General features: G+C 47.5%; 1 protein-coding gene across 5 annotated transcripts in view; it reads right to left on the bottom strand.

Moving 5' to 3' along the window:
• Positions 1 to 2,387: 2,387 nt before the first annotated feature.
• clcn2a (chloride channel, voltage-sensitive 2a) overlaps positions 2,388 to 13,426 on the bottom strand; it is a 36,739-nt gene continuing 25,700 nt past the window's right edge. For 3 of the 5 annotated variants that reach the window (XM_035421606.1, XM_035421611.1, XM_035421607.1), the window contains exons 13-25: positions 11,941 to 12,096; positions 11,662 to 11,731; positions 11,421 to 11,531; positions 9,271 to 9,484; positions 8,862 to 8,995; positions 8,278 to 8,522; positions 7,999 to 8,092; positions 7,823 to 7,869; positions 7,509 to 7,571; positions 6,744 to 6,782; positions 5,765 to 5,869; positions 5,187 to 5,273; positions 2,388 to 4,947 (exon numbers count right to left, since the gene is read on the bottom strand). In XM_035421606.1, coding sequence (XP_035277497.1) covers positions 4,039 to 4,947; positions 5,187 to 5,273; positions 5,765 to 5,869; positions 6,744 to 6,782; positions 7,509 to 7,571; positions 7,823 to 7,869; positions 7,999 to 8,092; positions 8,278 to 8,522; positions 8,862 to 8,995; positions 9,271 to 9,484; positions 11,421 to 11,531; positions 11,662 to 11,731; positions 11,941 to 12,096 — 2,274 coding nt within the window. In that variant the 3' untranslated portion in view covers positions 2,388 to 4,038. The remainder of the gene's footprint in view (positions 4,948 to 5,186; positions 5,274 to 5,764; positions 5,870 to 6,743; positions 6,783 to 7,508; positions 7,572 to 7,822; positions 7,870 to 7,998; positions 8,093 to 8,277; positions 8,523 to 8,861; positions 8,996 to 9,270; positions 9,485 to 11,420; positions 11,532 to 11,661; positions 11,732 to 11,940; positions 12,097 to 13,426) is intronic. The other 2 variants (XM_035421610.1, XM_035421608.1) reach the window with 2 other exon arrangements.

The raw sequence follows: 13,426 nt of genomic DNA, 5'->3' as shown, positions 1-13,426 counted from the left end.
GAATGTTCCCAAAATGGACCTTTTTTAGTGGTAGAGGTACTGTGTTTTGTTTATGAAAAGGTGAAAATAGAAATCAACGATAGAAGTAGTAGTTTTTCAGTGCCGCCGTAAAAACAGTGGATCTCAGATTTTCTCTATTTTTCTATGCTGTGCCCGGCTTTGGTCTATCTTCCACTGTGCCGTGTCAGTTCTGTGCAACTACGCTAACGTAGCCACCGGTCGCTAACTCCTCTCTTTGTTTAATCACTGTGTGATATCCGCTATAGGAAGAGAAAGAAAAAAAAAAGACTTTTTTTTTTACGGAACTTCGACTGCGTTTTTTTGTATTTTGTCGTTATTCTCTGCCTTGTTATGGTCATGCTCTGGAAAAAAAAAAAAAAAGAAAAACATTTTAACTGTCCAAAAACATTACAATGGCCTACGGTCTTATAAATCTTCTGTAATTGCTTCTCTCTCTCTCTCGTTCTCTCTCTCCATATCAAGCCTCGAACGCATAATTTGATTTCAGTCCTGATAATATTTGAGACAAGATTGATATTATTAATGGGGAAAAATGCATGATTAAACTGTAAGTTAGATTAACAAAATGCATATTCAGAGAGCAGCCACATGAAGACAGTCACTGGGCTGAAATAGTCTAGAAACCTCATGGAAACGGTAGGTGGTTTCAGTGCTGGATGATAAAAATATATTATATATTTTTTTATATATTATTTCTATACTATTAGTGATGTTATTTTTATAAATTTTATTTGTATTGTTACTATTATGAATACAAACCTGCTACTACTTCTGCTGCTTCTACCACCACTAGTACTACTACTGCTACTACTACTACTACTACTAATAATAATAATAATAATATGTACTAATGGCACTAAATCCATTTTCGTTTCAGTCTGGCACAATTCTGAGTTTGAACAATCCATTAATTGCACAGCTTTCTTGTGCAAATCATACATCTCTTTCTTTTTGGATGTTTTCTTGACGATTTTTCTCATTCATAATTTCAAATCATTTCATAATTTCTAAATTCTAAATTTGCATCATCGGATGGCCAAAGAAACACACAAGAGATAAATGACGTGTGCGCACGCACAGAACAAGTGTAGGTTTTTTATCCAGTTAATTGCCATTGGCAGCGTTTTAACCTGTTCATAACATACGACTGCCCAGGTCAAGCACATCTGGCGTAAGAATATAAAAGAAGATATCAAGACACATTTCAGCACTTTTTTTGCATTTTATTCACCTCTGATGTACAAAACACTATTTCTATTGTCTGCTTATATGTACAGTATGTACAGAAACTAACACAGGTGAGTCTACAGCTACCCTTTTGTTATCAGAGAGTACGAACAGAGTCTTGGTAAATGGTAAATGGACTGCATTTATATAGCTCCTTTATCCAAAGCACTTCACAATTGATGCCTTTCATTCACCCATTCACACACACACTCACACACGCCAACGGTGAAAGGCTGCCATGCAAGGTACCAGTCAGCTCGTTGGGAGCAATTAGGGGTTAGGTGTCTTGCTCAGGGACACTTCGACACGCCCAGGGCGGGGGATCGAACCGGCAACCCTCTGACTGCCAGACAAACGCTCTTACCTCCTGAGCTATGTCACCCTGTCTTCTAAAGTCTTCTAACGTAGCATGGTCAGAGATGTGGACACAAATACGTGATATAGTTTATACACCTTAAAACATTCTGTGTTTTTTTAAATTATTATTATTATTTTTTAGACAGTTATTAAGCAGTTATATTACATTCATGTTCCAGGGACATAGTGAATGGGTTTTTGCAATGATGAGATGAGGAGTTATTGCTCAGAATGCACTGCATTACCTGTGTGTGTGTAATCGCTCGGATAACATTGTGTAAAAGATCTCTGATGCTCAGATATGAGGGGTTTGCCTCTTTTCGCAATTTTTAAGGACAGCGTTTTGCCTCACATGTCCCTCGAGCTTTGGTTGTGTGTGGGCGGCAGTGTAGTATAATGGCTAAGGAATCGGTCTTGTAACCTAAAGATCGCAGGTTCGATTCCTCGGTAGGACACTGCCTTCATACCCTTGAGCAAGGTACTTAACCTGCATTGCTCCAGTATATATCCAGCTGTATATTTGGATACAATGTAAGTCGCTCTGGATAAGAGCATCTGCTAAATGTAATGTAATGGTTGAATCTGAGTAATTAAAATGAGCAATTATCAGGCCAAATTTGAGAAAGTGGCCATTTCAGGTGCAACATCGCCTCTTCTGGCAATAACTTCTCTTCTATGGTAAGATTAAACTATTTCAAAGTAGCAGGTGTTCATAAACAATCGACAATGCATAGTACTGTAATTTATCAAATAAGTTTTGCACAGCTTAAATAGTTATTGTTACACGACAAACAAATGCTTGCTGTCCGAAGACTTTCCTGACAATTTCTATTACACATAAACTGTTTTTTTTTTTGTTGTGAAAAATCCACAGTGAAAGAGAAATCAAAGATGATGCAGGTCCCGAAGCAGTACCCGGAGAGTCTACAGTAAGGTTTTCATATTGTAAAATCTAGAAGAAGAAAAGAACCCAAGCCCTCGCTCTGTCTATGAGAAACAGTCCATGCATCCGCCACAACAGGGTCACCATTCAAACGGTGGTAAATTTCACACACTACCACCGAACGCGCTTCCCCTTATATATGTATGTATATATATACATTATATATATATATGCCATGTAAATCTCTGCCGTTGTACAGTTTCCAGTCATCTGGGTAAATAATTTTCACATCGACATAAAACAGTGGTAATTTCAAATGCGGTTCTGTACATTTACTGCAAACACGTGTATGAATATATGCACAGACATATATACATAAATACATGTACAGGTATTATGTGATTGTGCATGTACACACAAAGTTATGTATGTAAGTGTTTGAATGTGTGAGTCTATACATTATATATGTATATATATATATATATATATATATACATATATATATATAGAGAGAGAGAGAGAAAGAGAGAGAGAGAGAGAGTGAGTGAACTCCTCATTCATTGCTCCGTTGGTTAAAGTGCCTAGCGTGTGCTACAGGTAGCAGACGTGGGTGGGTTTAGTGGACGTGGGCGGAGTCAGTTGGGGAGCATGTGCAGACACTGCTGGCCTACGGTCCACCGTTGAGTCCTGGCCGGGCCGGTGTGAAGTGCGGCTGCCCCGCCCCGTGGAGACAAGCCGCAGCTAGCATGGTCTCCCGGCGCCCTCCTAGCCAAATCGGGTGCCCGCCGCCTGCCTGTCTGCCCCAGCTGCAGCTGCAGCTGCGCATGATGCGTAAGAACGCACTGACTGACTGCGCAGCCGCAGCTGGTGGGACTACTAAACGTGAGGTTTTTTTTTTTCCTAATCAGGAGAAGAGAAATAAATCAGAGATGAAAGTTAACCTTTTGAAGAATAGGTTTTTTAGAATGTTTTTTTTTCCCTTCTGAATTCTAAGTCAGTCTTCTAGAGCTCCATCGCTTTCAATATCCGGTAGTGATTGTTACATCAGCATTAGAATGTTCAGTTAAGAACATTCTAATCACATATTTGTGGCCTCGCAGCTTAAAGGGTCAAGTAAACCAGAAATTGCCATGAAAATTCATGGAACTATTTTCTTCTGGTTTGGTATCAATAAATGGATGCTGCAGTTTTAAGGTAGGTCATTGCACAACTCTTTCTGCAAGCATCTGCAATATGCCTAAGTACATGTCTACATTCCCTCCCCCTCCCTCACTATTCCCCCTCTCCCCTGCACACACACACACACACACACACACACACACACAAAGCCCTGTCAGCCTACGTCCTATTTACAGTAAATGGACAACATTTTCAACATATTGTCTATGGTTAAGGTACAATAGACACACACACATACACACACACACACACACACACACACTCAATCATGAGCTCACTCAACTAGCCCTGAGGATTCATCATTCTTTTTTCGGTTGCCCTCACTTAGACTCATCCTTGAAGTGGGAGGGGCTGTGCTCGTACGGAAGCTGTCATTGGTCCTCGCTGCGGGAAGGGCTGTACTTGTATGGCAACTGAGATTTGGTCACATTGTGGGATGGGCTGTGTTCATACGAGAGCTGTGATTGGTCCATGCTGTGGGAGCTGTACACTGATTTGTACTCATTGTGGGAGGGGCTAAATTTGTACACTAGTTGCGGTCCCTCATCGTGTTCAAATGATATGTTGTCACTGTAAGAGGGGGTGTATTCGTATGGCAGCTGTGGATCATTCTCATTGTGGGAGGGGCTGATTTCGTACAGCGGCATTGATTCGCTGTCATTGTGGGAGGGGCTGATTTCGTACAGCGGCATTGATTCGCTGTCATTGTGGGAGGGGCTGTTTTCATACAGCGGCAGTGATTCGCTGTCATTGTGGGAGGGGCTGTTCTCATACAGCGGCAGTGATTCGCTGTCATTGTGAGAGGGGCTGTTTTTGTATGCCAGCTGTGATTTGCTGCCATTGTGAGAGGGGCTATTCTCACACAGAACCTGTGATTTGCTGCCATTGTGGGAGGGGCTACTCTCACACAGAACCTGTGATTTGCTGCCATTGTGGGAGGGGCTACTCTCACACAGAACCTGTGATTTGCTGCCATTGTGGGAGGGGCTACTGTCATACGGAGGCTGTGATTTGCTGTCATTGTGGGAGGGGCTTTGCACATAGGGCAGCTGTGATTCGTCCTGGCCGGAGCCCTTTTCGTGCGAAGGCCGCGATTGGTCCCCGGGTTCGGATGGGTGTGGCTCCCGCGGAAGCGTCAGCGTCCGGTGGCGGTCCCACAGCCTGTGGAGCTCCGTGGCCTCCGCCTCCCGATTGCTGGAGCCGCTATCTCGGAAACTGGCCAGCGGGGGGCGCACTTTCACCCCTTTCACGGTCACGGATCCCTCGATGGCTTTTCGCAGCTGCACACACAGTACACATGGACGTTATTAAAGAGAGTCGTTTTTTACTGAATATGCAAAGAAACTGAACAATTTCACTGTTTTATTTAATTTTTTTAAATTATACTTTATACTTGTAATTTACCCCATTTGCTTTTTGGCATTTTGACAGAGCTTAACGGTTCGTTCGCACGGGTCATATGGCAACCGTTGCCGCAGCGATACCGGGTTTCGGTCCCCGACCCAAAGCTCCCCCTCACCTCCTTCAGTGAGACGACTCCAACGAGCCGCCCGATGCTGGTGACGTAGGCGTGGTCCAGGCCGAGCAGGGAGAAGATGGTGTGGGTCTGCGTGGATGAAAAGGCGAGAGAGAGCGTGCTGCTATAGCCGTCACCCTCCAGTAGTGGGCGGTATAAAAACTTTCTTCGGCTCTTTGTGCAATAATACAACTGTTCAATAGCTAAGAGTTTGACTGTATGGGGTCCGTTAAAAAAAAAAAGAGGCTTTTGTCATTGCTTGTTGAAGAGGCAGATGAAGGAAAATAGTTTTTTTTTTTTTTTTTTTAAAGGAATGTTACCTCGGCTTCAGTTAAAATAGTATCGATTACTGTCGAAATGAAGGGGTTCTCTTTGTAAGGTGGGGTTACTGTCCATATAAAAGAAAATAGAAAAAAAAAACTCCCAAGGCGCTCAATCACTTGAATAGCAATGTGAAAGCCTTTATTTTCTGGCTATAACATGGTAAAATGGAGGCAGACAAAGGTAACCAGACAGTCATGAGGGGGCGGGGCCCTGAAAAAGAGGCGGGGCCTGGAAAAGAGGCGGAGCCTCACACCCACCTTGTGGAGCGACGTCCGTTCCACCAGCTGGAAAGGGGCGGGGTCGATCTTGCAGTTGCTGAAGTCGACTGGCTCGGCCAGCTGTAGCTCCTCCCACTCGGCGGCCTGGAGGGAGAGGGGAAAGCACAGGACCCGCCCACTTCAACCAAAAAAAACCCTCCGCTGAACTGATTGGGTGGGCGGAGCCCAACCGGCAACTTCCTGCGTGGATTGTAGCATAATGGGTAAGGAACTGGTCTCGTGACCTAAAGGTCGCTGGTTTGACTCCCGATAGGACACTGCCGCTGTACCCTTGAGCAAAGGTACTTAACCTGTATTGCATCCAGTCCAATATCCAGCTGTATAATTGGATGCAATGCATTGTGAATGCTGTGTAAAAGTTGTGTAAGTCGCTGTGGACAAGAGCGTCCGGCTAAATGCCTGCAGTGGAATTAGTTTGAATGTTCTCCCCCCGTCAATAGACACGCAGGTTCGGTTCACTGGAGCGCCTAAATAGCCCATGGGTATGAGTGTGTGAGCGAATGGTGGTGCAGGCATGTAGTATAATGGGTAAGGAGATGGTCTTGTAACTTAAAGGTCATGTATTCCTGCCTTCTGATTCGGTGAACGAGTCTTTTGAACGAATCTTTTTAGTGAACTGATTCTACTGATTCAGTACACTAAAAAGAACTGTTTTGCCCATCACTAATGCTGGGACAGACTCCTTACTCTGACCAGGAATAAGTGGATTAGACGATGGACGACGGATGGACGGATGACCAAAGCTGGGCAAAACTTTTGTCAAAAACACTCACCTGAACCAACAGGGACTCAATGAAAATTACATAAGAGACAAGAGAGAGTTATGCTACACAAAAGGACGGACAACAACCTCACTGCTGTTCAGCTGATACATGGAACATCGCTGGTAGGCATAAAACTGGCAGCAAACGTAAAAAAGAATGCCCCTGTAGTGGAGGCAGGCAGAGTTCAGTCTCACCTCTGCTAGGGTCATGTCATCCTCTGCACGTGGGACTTCCTGTCAACAAAGAGGAAGGAAGGGTATGCACATAAACACACCTCCCCACAACACACACGCGCACATGCGCACACACACACGCGCACACACGCATGTGCACGCGCACGCACACACACACATACATGTGCACGTGCACACACACACACGGGCACACACACAGACACTAACACACACATGCACACGAACACACACACACACACACACAAACGCACACACGTGCAAATCCCCATGACTAAGCCATCCCAAAGAAAGAATAGAACCGAGAAAGAGAGGAAGTGACATCACTGGATATATCCCAGCGAGAGAGAATGGATGTAATTTACAGGCCATAAATATTTTATATCAGAAAGATCAGTCACATAGCAGTCACTTCAGAAAGACAGAGAGAGGGCAAGACAGAAAGAGAGAGAGAGCAAACTCCTCATTCATTGCCCTGTTTAGGGAGTTGTTCTGCTGGTAAAGTGGACTTGTGCTCACAGACAGCTGAAGTGGGTGGGTTCAGCTGAGACAAGCAGTTAGGCAGTTAGTCAGTTAGGCAGTTAGGCAGTTAGTCAGTTAGGCAGTTAGGCAGTTAGGCAGTTAGGCAGTTAGGCAGTTAGGCAGTTAGTCAGTTAGTCAGTTAGGGAGCACTTGGCCAGACTGAAGAGGGAAAGCGACGTGAAGAAAGCATAAGTCCCCACGTGGGACCAGATGTTTTTTTGGGTTTTTTTTTTGGAGACTCCTTACCGCAGTTGTTATCCTCACGCGCTTCTGCTTGCGGCCTTCGGGGGGCGCCGACCCCCCATTGTTCTTCCGAAGGAACGGACGAGGAGGAGGAAGAGAGACAGAGAGAGAGAGAGAGAGAGAGAGAGAGAGAGAGGATATGTCACCAGAAACATAGGCACTGCACAGAGACAACACGGCTCAGCCGTAGCCCATGGCACTCGGTCACGGTCACGGACTGAGAAGAGCTCGATGCAAGGGCGGGACAGGGACAGGGAAGCCCCTGCGGTGTCACTGTCCCAGGCCCAGTGCGTTGTGGGAAGTGGCACCCGCCTTACCTCCACAGGTTCCTTCTGCAGGCTGGAGGTAGAGCTCCTCAAAGCACCTGTGAGGACAGGTAGACACAGCGTGTCAGTGCGTGCTTGTGTGTGTGTGTGTGTGTGTGTGTGTGTGTGTATCAGCGCAGGCATGTGTGTGTGTGTGTGAGGCGGGGCCTGTAGAATACAGTACATACTGGACTGAGTCTCCATATTCTTGAGGCTGCTTTCCCTCTTGAGGACAGACTTCAGGGGCCTCTGGGAGCTGAGAGATGACCTCTCTGTAGAGATCTACAGAGACAAGAGTATTACCACACACACACACACACACACACACATACATGCACACACGCACACACACACACACCCGTATGCATACACCCACACGCACGCACACACACACACACACACACCCACACACACGCACACACACACACACACACACACACACAGGCAGGTCCAAGGCTCGCGCTCACCAGGTAGCGTACTTCCTGGTCCTCCTCCAGCAGGGTCTCCTGGCTGCGGGTCTGCTCCTGGGGGGGCAGGTTGGCGTGGCACTCCTGGGGGGGCAGGTCGGCGTGGCGCTCCTGGGGGGGCAGGTCGGCGTGGCGCTCCTGGGTGCGCTCCCGCAGGTACTCCCGCCTGCGCGGGCGGCTCAGCTGGTGAGAGAGCAGCGACTGCAGCCGCGAACGCTCGATGGACCCCAGCAGGATCATCGACTCTGCAGGGGGAAAGGGAAGGGGAAGGGGTGCATTGTGGGTCTGGGACTGCCAACTGTCACATAGAAAGTGGTGCGTCGTGGGCTTTTTGGTGCATTACTGGACTGCCACATGGAGAGTGAGGCATTGTGGGACTGCATCTAGAACATGGAGAGTGGTGCATCATGGGATTGTGCTAGCACGCATGTGTGTGTGCGTTCAAGTGTACGTGTGTACGTGTGTGTGTGCCTGTGTGTGTGTGTGTGTGTGCGTGTGTGTGTGCCTGTGTGTGTGTGTGTGCGTACGTGTATGCGTACGTGTGTGTGTACGTGTGTGTGTGTGTGCGCGTGTGTGTGTCTTACCCGTAGACTCCACCAGCGCTACGGTTTTGAGGTGGCTGATCAGCAGGACGTCCCGCAGGTCCCTGTAGCAGCAGTTTAGGGTGATGTAGCGCACGTCCCGCACCATGATGTCCTCCACATGGATACTGTACCTCCTGAGAGAGGGGGGAGAGGGAGGAAAAGAGGGCATGAGGGAGAGGAAGAGAGAGGAGAGAGAGCCAGATTGATGAAGGGGGGAGGAGAGAGAGGGAAGAGTGAGAGAGGGAGAAGGAGTAAATGAGACATCAAGGAGAAGAAGGGAAAAGAGGATGTGGGAGAGTGAAAGGGGAAACAGAGTGATAGCCAGAGAGAGAGAGACAGAGAGAGAGAGGAGAGAGAGATAACTGAGGCCCCACAGAGAGAATGCCCCCCCCCCCCCACACACACTCACTCGTGGTGACCCCAGCCCAGCTCGGGCAGGTAGGGCAGCTTCTTGATGCGGATGATGGAGTCGTACAGGGAGGGCTGCAGGCTCTGGGCCACCGCGTTGGCCAGGATCACCGCGATCATCACCGGCAGGATGTGCGCGATCTGCCCGGTCAGCTCGAACACGATGACCGCCGTCGAGACCGTGTGCGTGACCGCGCCGGAGAGGGCCGCTGCGCCTGGGGCAGGTGGACAGACGGCGTTGCGGTTAACTCCACCCCCCTCCAAACCCCCCTGCCCCCCCCCCCCCAGAACAGAACCACAGTCCTACTGAAATACAGGCCATGTTCGCGCTGAATGCTACATTCACCCTGAAGTTCTAAACCAGTGGTCTCAAACTCGTTGCCTTGGAGGGCCGTGTGTATGCAGGTTTTCATTCCAACCAATTAATGCTGCCTTAATTGAGTCCAATTACTCATTCAGCCATATGCATTTAACTGCACTGAAGCACAGAACATAAGCAAGTTTTTATTTAGACAATGCGGGTCACCATAGACGTCGGGTCACCATTATGTGCAAACCTGCATCCCTAATTCAGCAAATAATTGAACTAATTATATAATCAAGATCTGAGGCTGGAATAAAAACCAGCATACACACGGCCCTCCATGGCAACGAGTTTGAGACCACTGTTCCACACGACCTGCAACGTTCTGGAACTCTTTTGTGATGTCATCGCTCTTCATTGGTGGGCGTGTCCCATAGCCATCAGTGCAATGTAGTCCTTCTCATGCTCGTCTAACCTTACATTACGTTACAATACAGGCATTTAGCAGACGCTCTGTATCCATTTATACAGCTGGATATGTACTGAAGCAATGCGGGTAAAGTGCCTTGCTCAAGGGTACAACGGCAGCGTCCTACCCAGGAATCGAGCCTATGACCTTTCGGTTACAAGCCCAGTTCCTTACCCACTGTGCTACACTGCCACCCAGCCTGCCACCCGACCTGCGGAGCTATGAAGTTGAAAGGGTGTCTCGAATAGCTATTTCAGAGACAGACAGAGATCACATCCCCGCACATATCCCTCTGAAATCGCTTGTTTGTGTTCTGACCGACGGCCTCATTCATTGACAGTGAAACAGGGAGATTTGGTTCACTGATGGCCCCTTAACATGGCTCCCCCCCCCCCCTTCAGGTGCGCGTCTCCTCCAATGCAATCGCAAGGAGGACATCTCAATAACGTTTAAAAGCCAAGCTTTTTTCAGAGAATCAGGAACTCTAAAAACACGTTACACGCAGGAGGAGCACAGGACACCACCTGCGTGTGTCCCTGATCTGGGGAACGAGAGAGAGAGAGAGAGAGAGAGAGGGAGGGAGAGATTCAAAAAAGGGGAAGAAAGAATGAATGAGCTAAAATTACACAAGGGGATAATCACGTAAAAGTGTCGCTGTGTGTCACTGAGCCCACCAGCTGCCAATAATGTGTTTGATTATTAATAACGTGTTGCCTGGTGCATTACGTCTCTCACAGCGCCAACGCTGGCTATTAATAACTCTGACAGGCCTCCGAGCGAGAAGACGAGAGGGTTCGGAAAAGACGTGCGGGGGGCAGAGGCGTGTTCGCGAATGCTAACGCTAACGCTGACGTCCCAACACCGGGAGGTGAGCGCCCCCCATTCCGTCAAAGCACGTAGCGTGGCGGTTCGCTTTAGACGTCAAATCCAGCTCGCCTCTGCGCCGACCGTGGAGCTACGGGGTTCGCGGTGATAGCCTGTGGAGCTGGGGGGGGGGGTTTCATTATTAGCACAGCGACACCTCTGGCCAACTGAGGAAACTGCTGTCTGTCTGAGAAGCAGATGTCACAATAACGCTATTCCATGAATGGCCCTACGTGACAAAATATAATATTAAGCCTACACAAGGCATGGCTGGTGAGTGACAGTGCCATAGGTGATATGAGTGAGAACATACTGTGCTTGGTGTCAGTTGTCATAGTCCTCTATGAATGTTTATGAAGCACCTACATAGGCATGACATAGTGCTGATGTAGACAGCGTTGCGGAGGTGACTGGGGCAGGGTCTCGCTGGGGGGGGAGGAGGGGATTCCCTTTGGGGGATCTGAGAGGAGGGTGGGAGGGAACGGGCTGGGACGGGACGGGGGCGCAGACTCACCCACTACAGCGTACACCCCAGGCACAATGGGATAGATGCTGCCGTCGGGATGGATGCTGTCCGGGAACCAGGTGGCCATGATCTCACCGACCAGCCGACCAAACGCAGCCCCTGCGCACACATTCAGAGAGTTACACACACTCACACACGCACACACACACACACACACAGACGCACGCACACACACGCGTGCACGCACGCATGCACACACACACACACACACGCACACACACACGCTCACCAATTAGAAAAACTGGCATGAAGGCCCCACATGGCACCGGCATAGTGGTTGCCAAAGCAGACATCCAGAACTAAGAAAAGAGAGAGAATGAGGGTCAGCACAGCCGTCTAAGAGCCACTGTAGAGACGCACAACCCACAACCTTTAAGATAAAGGAAGACAAGGGTTCATGTTTTATTAAACTGAAGCACTGGGGTGCAGGTGAGGTACCAGGTGAGGTTTTACATGTTCCTGGAAAACGGCCAGTGAATCTGCCATCCCACCTACGAGAGGATCTTACCTTCATGATGATGAAGAGGATGAGGGTGATGAACACGTTGAGGTGCGGATGTTTCCACACCTTGACGGGGCCGATGTAGTAAAACTCATCAGCCACGCCCTGCTTGGTCCAGGTCCGGTTGTCCAGCAGAGCCACCAGGGCTTCATGCTGGGTCAGCTGAAGGAGCAGGAAGTCAGACAGGATGTGAGAATGCAGACTACATTTCCCAGGATGCACTGCTCAAGACATGACCATGCTCCTTCAGCCTGAACATTCAGTTCAATTCAATTCAACTGCTCCATAGGCAGGGCAAATCACAACAGACAGGGAAGGGATAACGAGACGCAAACAGAAACAATGATAGAATAATTGAAAACAAGGGGAAACCAATGAGGGAGATCTAACTGAAACACAAAACTGAAGTGCCACCATCTGGCGGCCCAAAAAGGAAAAACAGAAACAAAAAAAGGCAGAATCCTGAGAGCATGATTAGATAAATAGCACTATTAGAAACTGAGGTCCTGTCTCGCTTAGACCATTAAAGATGGAGTAGGGTCATTTTTGAAAGAGGAGGGGTGTCCATTTTTTGTGTCCTGGTCTAACTCACAAAAGTGGCTCTCTAAATTTGGCCACCTAATCATCCCCCCATACAGCTGATTAGCTACACATTGCCTTGAATTCACAACCCACTTTGATTTCCCAAAGCAGTCACTGCTTATGGGAATTGAGGTAAATTACCACAAAATGAATGAAATATAGAAAATGGTGCCGCACAACTTTCTCCATCTTCTTTTTTTTCAAATGACACACTGAACTCTCAGTGACCAGCGGTGCAAGAAAATCCACAACCTGAACCAGAACCAGAACCAGAATCAGAATCAGAATCAAAACCAGAACCAGAACCATAACCAGAATCAGAATCAGAATCAAAACCAGAACCAGAACCAGAACCAGAACCAGAATCAGAATCAGGACCAGAATCTGAACACCTTTGAAGGAAATTCTTTGGTTATTAGAGTGCACAGCTGCAAAATAAATCTGTGAAATGAAGCAATGTGTTATTTAGCCGTGTTATTTAACAGGATGAGTAACACATAAAACTGAGTCACCCGTTAATCGGAGAGAAAGAAAGAGAGAGAGAAAGAGAGAGAGAGAGATGAATGCAGAAAACAAGGAAACTATTACACACACACACACACACACAAACACACACACACTGCCTTAAAAAAACAGAATTTCCACACACAAATATGAAATCTCACTGAAACTACAATTTACGTGTTTGAAGGAGTGTGCCTGTGTCTGTGTGTGTGATGGGGGGCATTCCAATGTTTATTTGGCAGGGGAGGGGGTTTTGTTGTTGATGTAATTTGGAAATTCACTTCTTCAGCAACACAACAAGCTCTCTTGTCATGCAAATAAAGAGCATTTAAATTTTAAATACATTAGATGTGAAATAGAGGGGAAAATGCAAAAATAGACTGGGGAAAGAGGGGCCTGCATCAAA

This window comes from Anguilla anguilla, chromosome 6, assembly GCF_013347855.1.
Source record: "Anguilla anguilla isolate fAngAng1 chromosome 6, fAngAng1.pri, whole genome shotgun sequence".
Taxonomy (NCBI): Eukaryota; Metazoa; Chordata; class Actinopteri; order Anguilliformes; family Anguillidae; genus Anguilla; species Anguilla anguilla.
Note: the sequence above shows the minus strand (reverse complement) of the source record. Positions and strands in the feature narration are given on the sequence as shown.